At 46.7% G+C, this 17,367-nt stretch overlaps 1 protein-coding gene and 1 pseudogene across 1 annotated transcript; one reads left to right on the forward strand and one right to left on the reverse strand.

Moving 5' to 3' along the window:
• Positions 1-5,563: 5,563 nt before the first annotated feature.
• Positions 5,564-5,992, forward strand: LOC123405938 (vicilin-like seed storage protein At2g18540). The gene has a single exon (XM_045099450.1). The coding sequence runs from the start codon at positions 5,564-5,566 to the stop codon at positions 5,990-5,992; it is 429 nt and encodes a 142-aa protein (XP_044955385.1).
• Positions 5,993-15,831: 9,839 nt separating this feature from the next.
• Positions 15,832-16,677, reverse strand: LOC123405079 (annotated as a pseudogene).
• Between the last annotated feature and the right edge of the window lie 690 nt (positions 16,678-17,367).

Consider the following 17,367-nt stretch of genomic DNA (forward strand, 5'->3'; position numbering starts at 1 on the left):
TTTTTTATCGCCGGTTTGAAACTTTTTTCGTCGCCGGTTGCAACATCTTGTCTCTGTCATAGCTTTTTGTCTTCAACACCGATGGCATCCGATGCGACTCCATGACGGCCGGCGGGACGAGATCCAACAGGTAAGGCACGCCGGCTTGAAGGAACACCGCGGATCTTTCCAACGAAGGCAGGGACCGGAGATATCGACGGCAGCAGCGCAGGGGCGCGCTCGGAGGGAAGTACGCGAGGGGGCGACGACGGCCTACGCAAAGCGAAACTCGCGATCCGCGTAGGTCGAACGAACGCGGTGCGTCCGGTCGAAACGGTTCGTCCGACGGACAGTGTATAAACGTTTTTCAAACATTAAACGCAAAATTAATGATTTTTGACACAAACCCATAAAACTATGGTTTCTACAACCCTAACCTTGGATATCGATGTTTTTTTGCAATTCACTCGGAGCGTACAGCCATGGAACTCCACTGCCTTGACGCAGTCCGTAATGCAGAATCTGGAGTTTCCCATGGCAGTGAGAGTAGGCCCATCAGCGGCCTGCTGCTTGTCACTCCACAGCCTGTCCTTGGCCATCTTCGACTCGAGCTGCTCGTGCATGGCACTAGCTGTGCCGCCGCTGTTGCTGCTATGGGAGACGACCTGGCAGGTGCCGATGTGGGCATGTGGCCGTCCTCGTCAAGACCGACCCAGGCGTCCAGGTGGCCGTCGAAGTAGCCTTGTCCCTCGAACGGCAGCGCCCATTCCCCGTGGCACCTCCACTCGCAGTCACCATCACCCCCGGTGGCGTTGAAGGAGAAGGTACGTCTGCAGAGTGCATGGACGTACTGCCGGTGCAACATAAGAAAGCGGACACGAAGACGGTTCGCCCGTCCGGGTGAACGGCGTAGGAGGATACCCTTTCATCGATGGTGAACGGCGACGACGCAACACTCCTCCATGACCAGTCCTTGCTCTGGATCAAGCGCATCTGGTTCTCTTGAGAGGAGGACATCACCTCGACGCGCTGAGGCCGTTCCGTGAAGTAGTAGGCGAACGACGTAGATCGCGATATCGTGTCGGCGGCGGGCAAGAAGACGTTGGAGGCTTCGAGCAGGGCGTCCGGCAGGGAAGGGCCGGCGGTCAGCCCCCCCCCCCCCCCCCCCCCCCCGGCGGGTGTCCGTGTCGTACGCGAGGGTCACAGGGTGCTCGCCGTGAGGATCTGGCTGCCCAGGGAGGTGAAGATCATGCGAACAGAAGGTGCCGGCGAGACCAGGCGTACCCGCGTAGGGCAGGGGTTTTGCTGAGGACGAGGGCTAGGCTACTGTCGCCGTCGTCGTCGATCTTGCGGATGGTGTAGCCGCTCTGCCGCTGTCCCAGTCATCCAGCACCAGATAGAGGTGCCTCTGTCGCTTGTGCTTCTTCGACTTGGTGCTCGGCTGCCCTTGCGCGTGCTGCAGCTTATTCCTCCCGCTTCCTCCAATTGTCTCCTCGCCGGAGCTCATCTCGGGGAGTCGAGATCCGATTTTTGAGAGGACTGGTCATGAAAAACGGTATACGAGATTTGAAATTGGATGTGATCTGCCAATGGGGTCAGAGGGCCGCGTATTTGTAGGGCCTGCTAGACAATAGGGGCAAAATTGACAAAAATGACCTCTCGGGGGAAAGAACTCACGAAGTGACCCCTTGGTGAAAATATTTCACAGGCCTGACCCTTTTGTGTGGCGTCCGACACCTAGGCGCCACACTACACTGTGACGCCTAGCCGTTCGACGCCACACCCCCCGACCACCTGGCAGGGAGGGCCCACCCCCCAGGCCGTGTGACGCCTAAGCCTCAGGCGTCACACATTGTAATGTGTGGCGCCGAACGCTTAGGCGCCACACATTGACTTAACTAGCCACGGGCCAGCCCCCCTCCCCACCCCCTCCCCACCCCCTCCTCATTCCCCTCCCCCAGCCCCCTCTCCCAGCCACTGCCCCCTCCCTCAAATCCTTCTCTAAATCACCAAATCTGAAGGTTTGGACCGGGCATTTGTTGTCCAATCACTCTTCTATGGTAATCCCCACCTCTCCCCTCATTCTCATCCAAAGAAAAATCTTTTGTGGTCTTTTTTTTTTTTGCAAATTTGAGGAAACCCTAGTTTTTCATGAAATGTGGGATGTAGATGATATTGTTGTATTTGTTTGTAAGTTAGGATAAGGGGTATGATGGGGTTAGGATTAGGGTTGTTTGGATGTTTGCATTATGGTTGTTTTAGGGTTAGGCTAGGGTTAGGCTATGGTTAGGCTAGGGTTAGGGATGTTTGGTTGTGTTAGGGTTATGATGGGGTTAGGGTTATTTGGAAGTTAGGCTAGGGTTATTGTAATTGTATGATTGCTTATAAAAAAGGTTCTATGTTTTGTTGTTTAGGTATGGGAAGAACATGTGTTTATGTTCATCACGTAGACAAGGATGCCTTTTTAAAAGGAAATATTGATCCGGACCCGGATGAGCTTGACATGGTGTTCGATTTGTGTCCTACCTATGGTGAATTGTTGGAACAAGTCCGAAAGGATTTGAATTGGATGGACCCTAGTGATGTAGTTGAGTTTGATGGTAGGCATAATGTGGGATTCGAAATGCACATTCGTTGGAAGACCATGCGTGTCAACTCCGAGCAACGTTGGCTTGCATACAAGGATACGGTGGCCGAATCACTAGACAAGGCTCTAGAGTTATTTGCCATCAAAACAAATGTTCCTAACTTCTTGGATTTGAACCGGGTTGCCTCTTCGATTGTTGAAGCTATTCCTGCACCCATCAACGAAGAGGCCAACATTGAACCTCTTTCTTGTGTCGATGAGGCCAACGAAGAGGTCAGCATTGAACATGAACCATTGGTAGAGGCTAATGATGAGCACGATGATGATGAGAATGATGGTAATGTTCTTCATGACAACAATCTTGGTGATTTGGACAAATATAATTTGCAAGAGACAATGGACCATTCTATTCCGTACTCACGTGGCTATGCCTCTGAGTCTGACGATGAGGGTCCCGATGAAGAAGTTGATGAGGAAGGGTTCACGGCAATGGAGGCTGAAGCTTTCACGAAGGTATTAAAGCGTGATCACCGGACACCATTGTCCGAGGATCTTAGCCTTGCGGATGAAGCCGTGGTTGACGGAGGCGAAGGCATATTGTTTGGAGTTAGGCCACCTTCTCATCGGGACACACATGGGAAGAATATTATTTTGCCGGGGTCAAAGTTCGAAACATTCTTTGAACTGAAGATGTGGTTGGATGAATATTCTGTTACGCATTATGGGCCACACAAAGTTGTTCATTCAAACATGAAGCTGCGTTACATGGTTGCATGTGAGGATAGAGGGTGTCCTTGGATTGTCCGTGCAAGACCATGGAAAGGAGGGCCAGGATGGAACATTGTCAGTTGTATGCCTCACATGTGTCAAGGCAAGAGGGTTGATGGTGCCCTTTCGTCGCAAAGCCATAGACAACTCACCTCCGAGTTCATCGCTTATAGGCTTTCCAACTCCATCTCCTCTCTTCCTACAATGAGCATAAAAAGCGTACAAGACCTTGTGAAAGCCCTCTTTCACTACGAGGTGAAATATGGTAAGGCATGGAAAGCAAAGCAAGCCGCATTCAAGATGTTGTATGGTGATTGGGAGGAAGCATACAACCGCATACCTAGGTTGTTGGGAGCTATTGCCCACACTAACCCGGGCATGGTTCATGTGGTCGAGCCGTATGGGGAGAAAACAAGGATTCTCAATGGAAATAGGGTCCGCGTATTTGGCCGTGCATTTTGGGCATTTGAGCAATGTGTGAGGGCTTTCCAACACTGTCGTCCTGTCATCTCCATCGATGGCACGTTTTTGACCGGACAATTCAAGGGCACTTTGTTGGTTGCAATAGCAAGTGATGCCAATAACCGGTTGATGCCTTTGGCTTTTGCTTTGGTTGAGGCAGAGAACAATGTTAACTCGGAAGGGTTCTTGTATATTTTGAGAACCAAAGTATTACCATTTGAGAGGGAAATATGTGTCATATCGGATCGCCATCAAGGCATACATAACGCGGTTGACATTGTCATTCCCGGCCATGCTCCTTTGCATCATCGATGGTGCATGAGGCATTTCTGTGCAAACTTCTACCGGGCATGTGGTAGCAAGGAGTTGGTAGATGATCTTCAAGATTGTTGTCAAGCATTTTCGGACAAACGATTTGCAAGATTGTACAATGCTTTGCTTGTAAACAAAAAACTTGATGCAGGTGGGCTTGAGTTTCTTAACAGGCACATTGAACTTCGGGCCAAGTGGGCACGAGCTTATGACGAAGATGGCCGAAGATATGGTCAAATGACAAGTAACATGGCAGTATGCTTCAACCGGGTGTTGAAGGGTGTCCGTGCGTTGCCGGTGACGGCAATAGTTCAATACACATTCGACAAGTTGAGAGCATATTTTCTAAAGTACTCGCAAGAAACAGATGATCAGATTGCGGGAGAGAACAAGAAAAAGTATAAGTACCAGTTTCCACCAAAGGTTGACAAATGGATGGTATTTCAATCACGGAAGGCTGACTCCCAAACGGCTACCCTGTACAACAACGAGGATTGGACATACGAAGTGAATGAGCCCGGAGGAACGACAAATGATGGCCAGCAACACGGGAATAGGGCGTTCAAGGTATCTTTATCCTTGTGTGATTGCTCTTGTGGGAGGCCAAGGTTGCTTCATCTCGCATGCTCGCATTTGTACACGGCAGCTCGCAGTAGGAATGTGGACGTCAACCATCCACTAACCGTGAGGGAGTCCGAGTTCTCGATCATGACCACAAAGCATACATGGGCTCCTAGATTTGAACCATACTTTGACCAATTACAATGGCCGGAGTATCATGGAGTACAACTATGGCCCGACCCAGAGTGGAAGGTTGTGAAACTGGGAAGACGAAAGACAAAGCGTTTTAGAGGAGACATGGATGGATGGGGCCATGGTGGTGGCAGAGAAATGGGGAACAACCAATTCCAAGATCCTACCGAGAGATCACATTGTGGAGATTGCGGTGTAACAGGGCACAACACAAGAAGGTGTACGACGCGAAAGAAGAAGTCCAAAAACAATGATTCCAGGTCAAGCCAACCAAGTCCTAGCCACCCAAGTCCTAGCCAATCAAGTTCAAGCCAACAAGGGACGGGTCAAGGAAGCACGAGCCAACAAGGGACGGGTCAAGCAAGCACAACCCAACAAGTTCCTACTCAACATGTTCCTAGCCGACTTGGGCTTACTAGAGGACGTGGTGCTAGAGGAAGTGGTGGTGGTAGAGGCAGGGGTGCTGCTAGAGGCAGGGGTGGGATAGGTCGTGGTGGTGCTAGAGGCAGGGGTGGGATAGGTGGTGGTGCTGCTAGAGGCAGTGGTGGGATAGGTGGTGGACTTACTAGGATTGGTATGTGTGGATACCTACGAGGACCATTTTCGTATGTCACATATTTGACTTATCTTTATCATGTTGTTTTTCATGCTCCTTTGTGTGTTATTTTACTAACTATGAGCTTTGATGCCTGTTTTGTAGGTATGGCCGCTTCTCAACCCAACAAGGCAAAAGAAGAGTGGGGGGAGGAGAAGGATGCAGCCAGTGAGGAGCAGTGGTTGATGGAGAGGGCTGCAAAGAAGTTGAGAGAGGAGGATGCAGCGGAAGCGCGAAAGAAGAAGGATGAGGAGCATAAGGCAAAGATGGATGAGGAGTGGCAAATGTTCCTTGAGCATAATCGATATGAGGCTAGGATAAAGGAGAATGACAGGAAGACGCTAGAGAAACGTAAAAAAGAATATGAAGCTAACTTTAACAAGATGTGGGCAGAGGGCGCAGCAAAGAGAGAGCGGGAGCATCAACGCTTCACGGAGAGGGTTAAGGAAGAGGCTTCAAAAATGCGCAAAAGGGAAGAGGAAGAGGAAGAAGAGAGGAAGAAGAAGAAGGGAAAGGGGCCTTGCTCGACCCAATAGAGCCGTATGCTTCTATTCTATGTGTTGTTGAACCCTATGTGTTGTTGAACCCTATGTGTTGTTGAACCTTGTTCGCTTGCGCGCTTTCTTACTATAAAACTCCACCATGTATGCACTTTTGGACGTATGTTCTTTAAGAACCCTATGTATGTTTGAACTCCACCCTCTTTGTGTTGTATGTTTTAACTCTAGTATTATTGTGTTGTATATTTGTGATGTATATTTGAACTCCTCCACCACTATGTGCTGCAGTTTTCAGCATGATAGAATGTGTGGCGCCTAAGCCTTGGGCGTTGCACATGTGTGGCGCCTAAGGCTTAGGCGCCACACATGTGAAATAGAGTAACAGAAAGTCGGCATTTGGGATGCCAGTAGGTTTTCAATTGTGTGGTGCCTAAGGCTTAGGCGCCACACATGTGCAACGCCCAAGGCTTAGGCGCCACACAATTGAAAACCTACTGGCATCCCTAATGTAGACTTTCTGTTACTCTATTTCACATGTGTGGTGCCTAAGCCTTAGGCGCCACACATGTGAAACAGAGTAACTTGGCTACTCTTTTGATGAGTAATGCTCATCCTTGATCCTTATCCTTTTGTTGGTCTTAGTAACTTGGCTCTCAAGTGCTAGTACTCTGTTTCACTTTGTTCTCATTTTGTTGGTCTTAGTTTCACTTTGTTCTCATTTTGGTCTTAGTTTCACTATGTTCATCTTAGTTTCACTTTGTTCTCATTTTGTTGGTCTTAGTTTCACTATGTTCCCATTTTGTTCTCATTTTGGTCTTAGTTTCACTATGTTGGTCTTAGTTTCACTTTGTTCTCATTTTGGTCTTAGTTTCACTTTGTTCTCATTTCATCAAGACTTTCTTGCATTCTGTTACTCTGTTTCATCAAGACTATGTTTCTCATTTCATAAAGACTTTGTTGATCCTTATCCTTATCTTAGTCTTCTCAAGTGTTGATACAACTTGCTGAAATTAAGATACAACTTGCTGAAATTAAGATACAACTTGCTCATACAACTTCGTGAAATCTACTGAGTCCAACGTGGATATTTTCCTTTTCCATCACTGGCTTCTTCTGCTGCCTTGGCCGCACGAGCTCTTTCTCTCTTTCTCTCCCTCTCAGCTTCACGGGCTTGTTCCCGCTGTCTGTAAACCTCCTCCAGCCGTAGTTTCTCTTCTTGGTTTTTCCTTATCATCTCATCAAGAAAATCCCTCTGCTCCACACAGTACTCTTCCCACTCTTTCTTCTGCACTGCTTTCTCCTCTGCTTCAGCCTTCTCGCCGCGCTCTTCCAAGTCCCAGCTAGCCCATGCACGGCGACCTCTTTCACGAATCTCGGTCACCTCCCAGTCCGGCATTTCCGTGTCAATCCAACGATAGTACATGCAGAGAGGAGGAGGAGACTACCAGGAGGATCAGATTCAAGTAAACAATAATATCAAGTAAACAATAATCTGGATGACTTGAGCATACCGGAGGCCTGATGTACGCAGAAATAGATTAGGGTGGATCAGATTCATAATTGGCGCACATGAAAAACTTCATGCCCAACCAATCTGAAAAATCCTCCACCTCCTTCACCTTGCAGAGATCACCGCACCAACATCGAACTGCTTCCACACCCCGAGGCAAACTCGCACTCTTCATTTTCTTAGGCCTGATGCTTTGATCCGAGCAAGGCAAACTCATATTGACTAAAGCGGTGGTAGTGTTCTCAAGTGAGGCTGGATGACGGAGGCGGTCCAATGCCTCCTTTTATAGACCGAAGAAGGGAAAGGTGGCGGGAACGGAGGAGGGAAAGGTGGCGGGAAAGGAAACGTGGAAATTTTGGCAGGAACGGAGGAGGGAAAGGTGGCGGGAAAGGAAACATGAAAATTTTGGCGGGAGCGGAGGAGGGAAAGGTGGCGGGAAAGAAGACGTGGAAATTTTGGCGGGAACGGAGGAGGGAAAGGTGGCGGGAAAGAAGACGTGGAAATTTTGGCGGGAACGGAGGAGGAAAAGGTGGCGGGAAATAGTGTGCTTTGAGATGCCAGTAGGTTTGCACATGTGTGGCGCCTAAGCCTTGGGCGTTGCACATGTGTGGCGCCTAAGCCTTGGGCGCCACACATGTGAAAACCTGCTGGAAGCTTAATTTTGACGGCAATACAACATTTTTGACAGCAACTAAATGGTTCACAACAAGTGCAACAACATCATCATATATTTAGACAACATTTTTGACAGCATCATCATCATATATTTAGACATCAACTAAATGGTTCACAACAAGTGCAACAGCAACTAAATGGTTCACAACTCGAAATAGTTCACAACAAAAGTAAATGGTTCACAACACAAGTGCAACACCAACTCCAAATGGCTCCGGTTCACATCTTGGGGCCTCGTCCCCTCTTAGAAACTAGCTTCTTTCTTCTGGCAACCACAAATTGCTCCGTGTCATCCGACTCATCGTCATCGTCATCCTCATCCTCATTGTCCATGCTTCTCATCCTTGACAAATGAGAGCCCCCGGCGACCGGGTTCTTTCCTTCCGCATAATCATCCGGTGAGTACCGCCTAAATTCCTTCCTAGGCTTTAACATGTAAGCGGAGCGTTAGAAAGCCTTCAACGTCATCCCGTCCGCAACCTAATACATATGAAGGTTGGAAGTTCAAAGTTGAAGGTTGAAAGTGCAAAATGTTTTATGGCTATGTCATACCTCAGGAGTGTCAACATCATCCTCTACAGTATTTCTTTGGGTATTAGCTGTCGAGGTAATGTCACCATCGTCCATACGAGCGCCCGAAGAAGCTGAATCGTGTAGAGTATTTCTTTCAGATGAACCGGATCTCGAAGGTGAAACATATTCAGGGTCACGACAACCTAAAATGTTGGATAGGCGCCGTAACTTCTGGCCCTGTTCTTGTTAGATTCAAATATAAATGACATATATAAGGTAACCTATAATGTTGCATTCGTGGGCAAAATAATAATAATGACACAACACCTTTATGAAAAGACGAAGTACAGATTCTCCCTTCTTTCCTCCAGGTGTGTTATCTAGAATATCTTCGGACTCATCAGCTTGTTTCTTGACCTCTTTGCGCTATGATCACAAGACAATGACATGCAAGTGAATAGGTGTATTAGAATTCATACTTAACATAGGTGAGCACACTTACCACAAAGTTCAGGACAGGGGCGAAGGAAGTTTGGTACCCTTCGCGAATTAACTTGTTGTAACGGCCTTGGGCAAGTGCATCGTACTCAGTGGGTTCTTCCAATATGTCCTCCTCGTAAGCCGGCGGACAAATCTCGACACGAGTACTCTCCTGAAACCATCTTACGTAGTTGTTGAACGCAAGCGGACAATGCTGGCGGTACTGGGTTCGTCGTATGCTCGAAGCTGCCTGCACACTTTGCTCAAACATAATGACATAGCTCTTATGATGCTTCTACCAATCCTTGATCTTTCGCTGCCTCCTCCTATCCAACCTGCTTTTAACAAAACACATCAGTAGCTCGCTCAACACTAAGAACAAAACTAATCAGTACTTATTTTTTGTTACCTGTGAAGCTGTGTGTCCGTGTCAACCCACTCCGGCGGGTGTGGCTGAAAGAACCCAAATTGATGCATCATACGATGCGGGAGATGAAACTCAACCGCCCAATTGCATATAAGGGGACAACGCATTAGCCAAAGATGTCTTTCCTGCATGCATAGTGGATTGAGCTCGAACGTGTGTGCATCACCAAAGTTTGGCCCGACACCATATGGCTCCCATTCCACCTACAACACAACATAAAAGGCAAAATTCATTTTACTCACAACATAAAAGCTGGAAGTCAACTCTGAAACCATCTTACCTGCTCGGGGGTAAGCGAATCCATCTCGTTGGTGTATTGCTTGTACAATAGGTTCACTTTGCTTGCCACCTCCGATACCAAGTCCCACTTGTAAGCCCATGTAGGTTGCCGTACAGGGTTGCCGTGGTCATCCCAGGTATTCCACTGTGAGCTTTTAGGGCGTCCAATAGGTAGGCGTTCCCAGCTCCATACTGAAAGTAGGAGCATACAATCACCAACTCCACCGTCCTTTGTCGTCATGCGACAAGCATCGTCCAACTACAAGTAACAACAAACATGCATCAATTTAGCAGAAAAAGATAACAGAGAGTACTTAATACTAACAATTTATTACCTGCCGATACAAGTAAGCCAGTGCGGCCGAGCCCCAGCTGAACTTGTTGTCGAAAACAGTCAACGCCTTCAGCCACATCCATGGAGCATTCTTGCATGTGCCGTCAGCAAAGATAGTCCTAGAGATGACGTACCACATGTACACGCGAGCATACCTCTGGATCACCTCGCCATCTGCGTCCTCGGGACAATGAGCAAAGTTCGCGGCAATCCAAGTGAAAGGAGCGCCGGCCGGGACTCTATCTTTCTTCCCTCCATCTTCTACCCCCGGCCCCTGCGGCGACATACCAATAAGAGCCTCCATTTGTTGCCGCCATCCCTCGGAATCAGTGCTCATACATAGAGGCTTCCCCTCGATCGGAAGTGCGGTGATCATGGAAACATCTGGAAGAGTAACGTCATCTCTCCGGTCCGGAGGTGAAAACTATGTGTCTCCGGCCTCCAACGATCAATAAGTGTTGTGACTGCCGCAGCGTTCAGATTGGGCGTTGACCGACTCACAAGCTGCACGAATGGAAGGAGTCCTGCCATCTCGATGTATGGGGTGTACCGCTCATCGTACTGCATTACAGACGATGCCCCATGTGACCGGATCTTCAAGGGCGTAAGCTCCTGCAAACAGAAACGAGAAGAAGATATCAAGTGCTTATTACATTTTCAAAAAATTGCTCATCTACTAATCATTTTCTACTTACCATTTTCTTCTCCGACATGAAATAGGCCCGGTGTTCAACGTCATAAACATTATTCAGAAGCCACACCATCCTACAAATCACAAAAAAATAATCATATTCAAAAAATTACTCATCTACTCATATACTAACTAATATTCAAAAAATACTCATATTCAAAAAATTACACCATCCTACAATCCACTAATCTACATATCCTAACTACTCAAATCCTAAGAACTCATATGAACTACTACTACTCATATACTCATATACTAACTACAAATATGAACTACTACTACTAATACTAGTTGAGTGCCCGTGCGTTGCCACGGGTTAATAATAAATGTTAACGATCAAAGAACTGCTTTGCTTCAAAAACATGTGTCAAACATGATAACTTCATTCTCTAGATGCCTCACACCTATAAACCTGCTTCAGTATTAACATTTCGATATAGGTCGTCCAAGAAGGTTTTTTTCTTTCCAAAACCTTTGGAATAGCTCTAGTAAGCTTGAACTGAATTTTCGCATATGTGATGAACAAACTCTGGAAGCAACAGTAACTTCACGATGAATCGAACATAAAAAATATGAAACAAAGTTGTTTTTTACACAAACCCGTAGAACCGTGGTTCTTGCAACTCTAACCTTTAATGTCGATATTTTTTACAATTCACTCAATGGTTTGTGGATAAGGATTTGACAGAACTTTGGACCGGTTCACCGACACCTATCACTGGCCAAATTTAGATGGTTTTCGAGAGCACGGTGCATTTTTTTTGGGCTCAATTTAATGCGCTTCAGAGCTCCCTCGATCAGCACATAATTCACATGGCCAATGTGATTAAATCACGATGCCAGTTCAAGATCAAAAGAAGTACTCTGTCCCATAATGTGAAAGTGAAGTACACTGCATTTTTTACATGAGTACACGGCATTTACTTGCCTAGGAGACGGAGACAGCACTGGAAACATGAGAGATTCCACAACTCACCGCGCGTCAGTTAGCTACAGATTACAAACTATGCAAAGTCTAGCAGTCTCAGTAACACACTATATAGCAAGCTCAGAGCTTGAAAGCCAAAACTTACATCGCCAATACTGCGCTGTACTGAGCCAAGACGAAAAGAAACAGATCATCAAAGAATGCAATACATGCGCAAAATAGAGTGGTAACCAATCGTCTGAGGTTCTGCATTTACATGTGTTTGGCCATGGGACGGCGGAGGCAGCCGTGGTCATTGCTGTGGCCGATGCGGACGCCGCCATGGACTCAACATGGTGGATCTGTCGAGGAGCAGCAGGAGGATAAGGAACGTGGTTGACAAGCCGAACGTATACCTGTGGAGTGGTAGTCATGGCCGCAGTTTGCATCAGAGCGAAGAAAGATAATCTTAGGTTCAAAACGATTCATGGTACGGAACTACCTAGTAGTAGAGCTTCTTCTCCAAAAGATTACTGAGAGCAACCACTGCAGGAAAGATATCAAAGGTTGTTAGTTTCCCAAGGATGATAACAGTGGTAATGTTATGGAACACCGAACTTTTCAAGGGTGGACATGAAAAATTCAGATGGAATTAGCAAGGCGGTTGAACAATAAACAAATACTCTGTATTATATAATGGTTTCCTTTTCCAAGTTACAGCTCCAAATAACGTAACCGAAAAACAGAACCGACATATCATGCAACATATGTTTTCAAGTGTCATTGTATTTCATTACTACCAAGTCTAGCATGCCTGCGGGTTGCAGCACACTGCATTTTCACAAAATGAATAGATGAAAGGATAACAAGAAAATGAGTTCAGTCTGTAGTTGCGGATAATTATTAGATGAAGTATTATTAGCATTTGACATAACTTTGGTAAATGAGCTCTATTCACGTCACAAATTTGTTTATCAATAATCATCACAACCAGTCAAAGCATTTTCATGTAAAGTAGTTGTCGTTTAAATTTCAATTATTAATGACCACAATGGATTACTCCTGAAGTGTATTATATGCATATGAGGGAGAAGAATATAATTGCTGCGACACATCATTTAAGCATCTCAAGCAACAATTTTCTACTCCCTGCATCCGGAATTACTTGTCGCATAAATGGATAAAAAAGGATGTATCTAGAACTAAAATAAATCTAGATACATTCATTCTTGTGGCAAGAACTAAAAACATTGGGATCTACAAGGTAATTAACAACTTTTCACTTCTACCAATGATTATTAAACAAAAAGAAAATGGTGCATGAATCGTTGTTTTCAAGTTACAAGAATGTTTTTAATACCTGAAAGCTTGGGTACCCAAATGATAGTCGCTCGATAAATAAACAAATAGAATTGAAGTGATTCAGTTGGCTATTTTATTAATGCTTCAATATGATTTTATCAATTTGACAATTGTACTGAATGGTATGTGGACTAATACATCTAAGCTAGCACCACATTGCCATGCCATCTTTTGTACGCGCCATAGCTGAGTCATAACCCATCTGGCCCTGATCCATCTTGGCCCTTATACTATCCTCTCACTCCAATGGTTAACACTACACTCCAGCCTGCATAGTCAAAATAGATGTGTTCCCTTGAATAATGAATGTTAACATTACCGGGCATGTATACACTATGTATACGCACAATATATGGCGATAAAGTCCTAAAGTTTCTCAATTTCTGTAGATCCCAAAGCTGGACACCATCAACAGCGGCAGTTTAGGGAATGGTAAAAAATCATAATAACAAAGGCATCCAACATTGTACTGCACATTGTTTTATGGGACACATATATAATGGCAGGAAATAATCATTTTCAGAGAAGGGTATAACAATGTTGGGTCCAGGATGCCCCTCAAACATTGAAACATCTGACTACTGACAAAAAAGGTCATTAGTAAATATATATCAACCACAAACATGTGTGATCATCTGAAACATATTCCAAACAATTGGAGTACGAACCTGAGTCTTCACATGCCAAATTTTGACAAAGTTCAGTAGTTCATGTTCCAAGGATGATACCATCCAGGTGGAAAGACGCATATGTATATCCCTGGCAACCTGATAAAAAAATTTAGCACTACATACACATGTATGCAAGTACACACATGAGAAGTGCTGAATGTTGCCTATGCGAGTGATAGGTGAGAGGGAGGAACATGCGTTAAAATGTCACAGAAGCACCCGGTACCTGGCAGCGGTCACAAAATACTCCTGAATTGCATGCACAGTAATATTTTACGAAAAAATGAGCCCAAAATGACAGTAACTCTAGAATCAAAATATTACTCAATGGTGCAAATAGAGGCATATGAGAGAAACACTATCCAAATGGAAGTATGGAAGTGTACACCACTTCCTGTAAAAGAAGTTGCAATGTTCTCCATACCATTCGTACTGAATAGACTAAAAACATATTTATGGAGACATTAGCTTCTACTTTTTTATTCTGTGAGCAAACGAAAATTTTGTCCTTAAAGCTTCACAAGCGTCCCAGATTCTAACCATCAACTCAGCTCATTGATCAACACACAGAAGCATACCATTCATAAATTACCTTTAGGGTATCTAACGAAGAAGAATATGAAGTGCTTGTAGAAACAATGGAAAACGCTGCTGCTCAAAGTGTTTGATATTTCACTCTATAATACTTCATATCTGACCATCATGGAATTGCATAGATAGTAGCAGGAACTCAGTGATACCCATTAGTTGAAACAACCTGTAGTTTGAAGATGCCCAACCGAGCATATAAGATTTTATCTCAAGGACAAGATGAACAAAAGAATTGGCCGGCTCCTCTTTTAAATAAAAAATTGTGGCCTTAAATCTCATGGAAAGAGCAAAGATAGTCTATTTTCAAGCCACTTTGCATAATGAAAATACGAACCCATAAGTGAAAGAAGTGAGAATTAACTTCTCCTGAGCTAGATAAGAAGAACAATATAAAGGCTCTTTTACATCTATATATCCTCCCCATCTGCAAACAATTAGCATTGATACATCTCTCACTATGATTGACAACACCACTCATGCGCAGATCTAGCAAGGACGACACTACCACAGTTGTCACCATGGACAACTCAATAAAAGGCAAGTGATATGCTTGTGCTCTGCATCTCTCGCCACAAGCGTCCACGTCCACAACCATGGACGCTGACATGGTTGTTGGTGTTTGAATCCACAGCTAGCACTGCATTTTCATGGGCAAATTGCTTTACACATGATCTTGTTTTAAAAATTAAACTACATCATTTAAGAAAAAGATGCACAGTCCCTGATAGCATGGATCTGCAAAATAGCACATATATTTCTGCAGAATACACAATAGCACATTCTATAAAAATTACTCTACGCAATAGCAAATAAAATATGCACAATAGCACACTGAAAGATAATGAACACAAATGAGTTGGGAGGGAGATAGATGTGATACTCACACTTGATACCTTTTAGCTACCAATGCATGGAACGACATGTTGCGGAGGAGATCAGGGTGGAAAGTAGTTCAGACCAAACCTTCGCTACAGAGCCAGGTAAGTCATTCATAATGTGTGGCAGTGTAGGATCTAGTGAACAAGCAGTTGACTGGTTTGATTGAAATACTAACCTGATCAAAAACAGAAAATAGGTGAGCACTAATGAAAAAGACATCACCGCATCTGGGACAACCATGGCATGCCAACCACACAGGCATCATGAACAACCATCACTGTCGCTTCCTTCAATCCATGACGACTGAGAGGCAGCATCTCGTGCATGACAAAGCAGAGGTGGACCTGTGCTCGATCTGGTCGCCCTCTATGCCGGGTTGTACATGATGTCCCCACTCCATCCCTACAAGCTGCCGTCTTGGAGGAGAGGGTGATGCAGACGGATCTCCTGGGTTGGCCAGCTCGTTCACCATGGATGGTGGTGGTGGGGAGGTCGGCAGGTAAGGATTTGGTGGTGGTGAGGATCCTGCCACCAATGTCGCCGCCGCGAGGAGTAGTCAATCCCTCTTTCCCTCCCTCCCACTTCCCTTCCTCTGTTTGTGGTCATGAATGGGGCTCGGCGAAAGGCGGCCTTGGATGCGCACGCGATAGAGCATCCCCTGGATTCTCCTCAGCTCGGCCAGCGCCTCCCGGGCGTTGGGCCGATCGTCCTTGTTCGGCGCCACGCACCGGAACGCCAGCTCCGCCACTGCCTCCACGCTGGGCATCACGTCGGGGAGCTCGTCGAGCATGGGCGGGTAGACCACCTAGCTCCCTCAGCTCGCCGGTCTGGATCTTGGACACCACCCAGTTCACGAGCGTCACATCCCGCCGCTCCCTGCCCACGTCCACGGGCCGCAGCCCCGTCACCAGCTCCAGCACCACCACGCCATCTCTCGCCCGGTCGTCGTCGAGCAGGCGTCGAGCCTCGCCAGGAACCGCGACACGCCGAAGTCGCCGAGCCGGGCGCGCATGTCGGCCTCCACGACGTGCGGCTTCACGGCGAAGTGGAGGTACTTGAGCGTCGACGCGATCTGGGCCGCCATGGCGATTCGGGTCTGCCAGGGCAGAGGCGGTGGCGCCGCCATGCCCCGGCGGTGGAGGTGGTGCGAGAGGGTGCCGTTGGGGACGAAGTCGTAGATGAGGAGCAGCGCGCGCGGGTCGGCGCAGAAGCCGTGGAGGCAGACGAGGTGCGGGTGGCGGAGCACGGAGAGGATGAGCACCTCGTTGCAGAAGGACTTGGTGATGGTGGCGGAGGACGGGGACGGTGACGGCGGCACGTGCAGCCGCTTCACCACGGCGGAGCGGCCCACGGGCAGGAGGCACACGAGGTACAACATGGCGCCGTCGCTGGAGAAATCCATGGTGCGAGGCGGAGCCACAGCGAAGATGGCGGCGGGCGCGGCCCATCATGCACATAGCGGCTGCGGCGGACTCAGTCGGATCTGGAGGAGAGAGAGAGAGAGAGAGAGGAGTGCAGCATGGAGGCGAGGGGATTGGGGGCAGCGCCGATGTGAGGGGGGTCGGGCAGATGCGGGTGGGAGTTGTGCGGCGGGATGTGGGTGGGAGTCGTGATGGGGGGGGGGGTTGATCGTGGTGATTACTTTTTTTTCTAAGGGTTTTTTACTGGTTTATCGTCTGGTTTATTGTCTGGTTTATGGAGGGATTGAAAAAAATCGGTGGAACGATGGAAAGGCTAGCGGTAGGGGGGGGATCGTTGGAGGTCGAACCATCACGACGGCAGATCCCCCTTTAATAGTAGAGATACTCATATACTAACTACTAATACTAACTACAAATATGAACTACTACTACTAATATAGTCATATACTAACTACTAATACTTACTACAAATATGAACTACTACTACTCATCTACTCATATACTAACTCATATCCTAACTGGTCAAATCATAAGAACCTACTCAAATCAATCTACTCAACAAAAACCTAATACACTTGGATAGAAGGATGGGAAACGGAAGGGATGGGGGAGGAGATTACCTTGGGGGATAAATCCAAGGAAGAAATCACCAGATCTGAAGGAGATGGGGG

The sequence above is a fragment of the Hordeum vulgare genome, chromosome 6H, assembly GCF_904849725.1.
Source record: "Hordeum vulgare subsp. vulgare chromosome 6H, MorexV3_pseudomolecules_assembly, whole genome shotgun sequence".
NCBI classification, from domain to species: Eukaryota; Viridiplantae; Streptophyta; class Magnoliopsida; order Poales; family Poaceae; genus Hordeum; species Hordeum vulgare.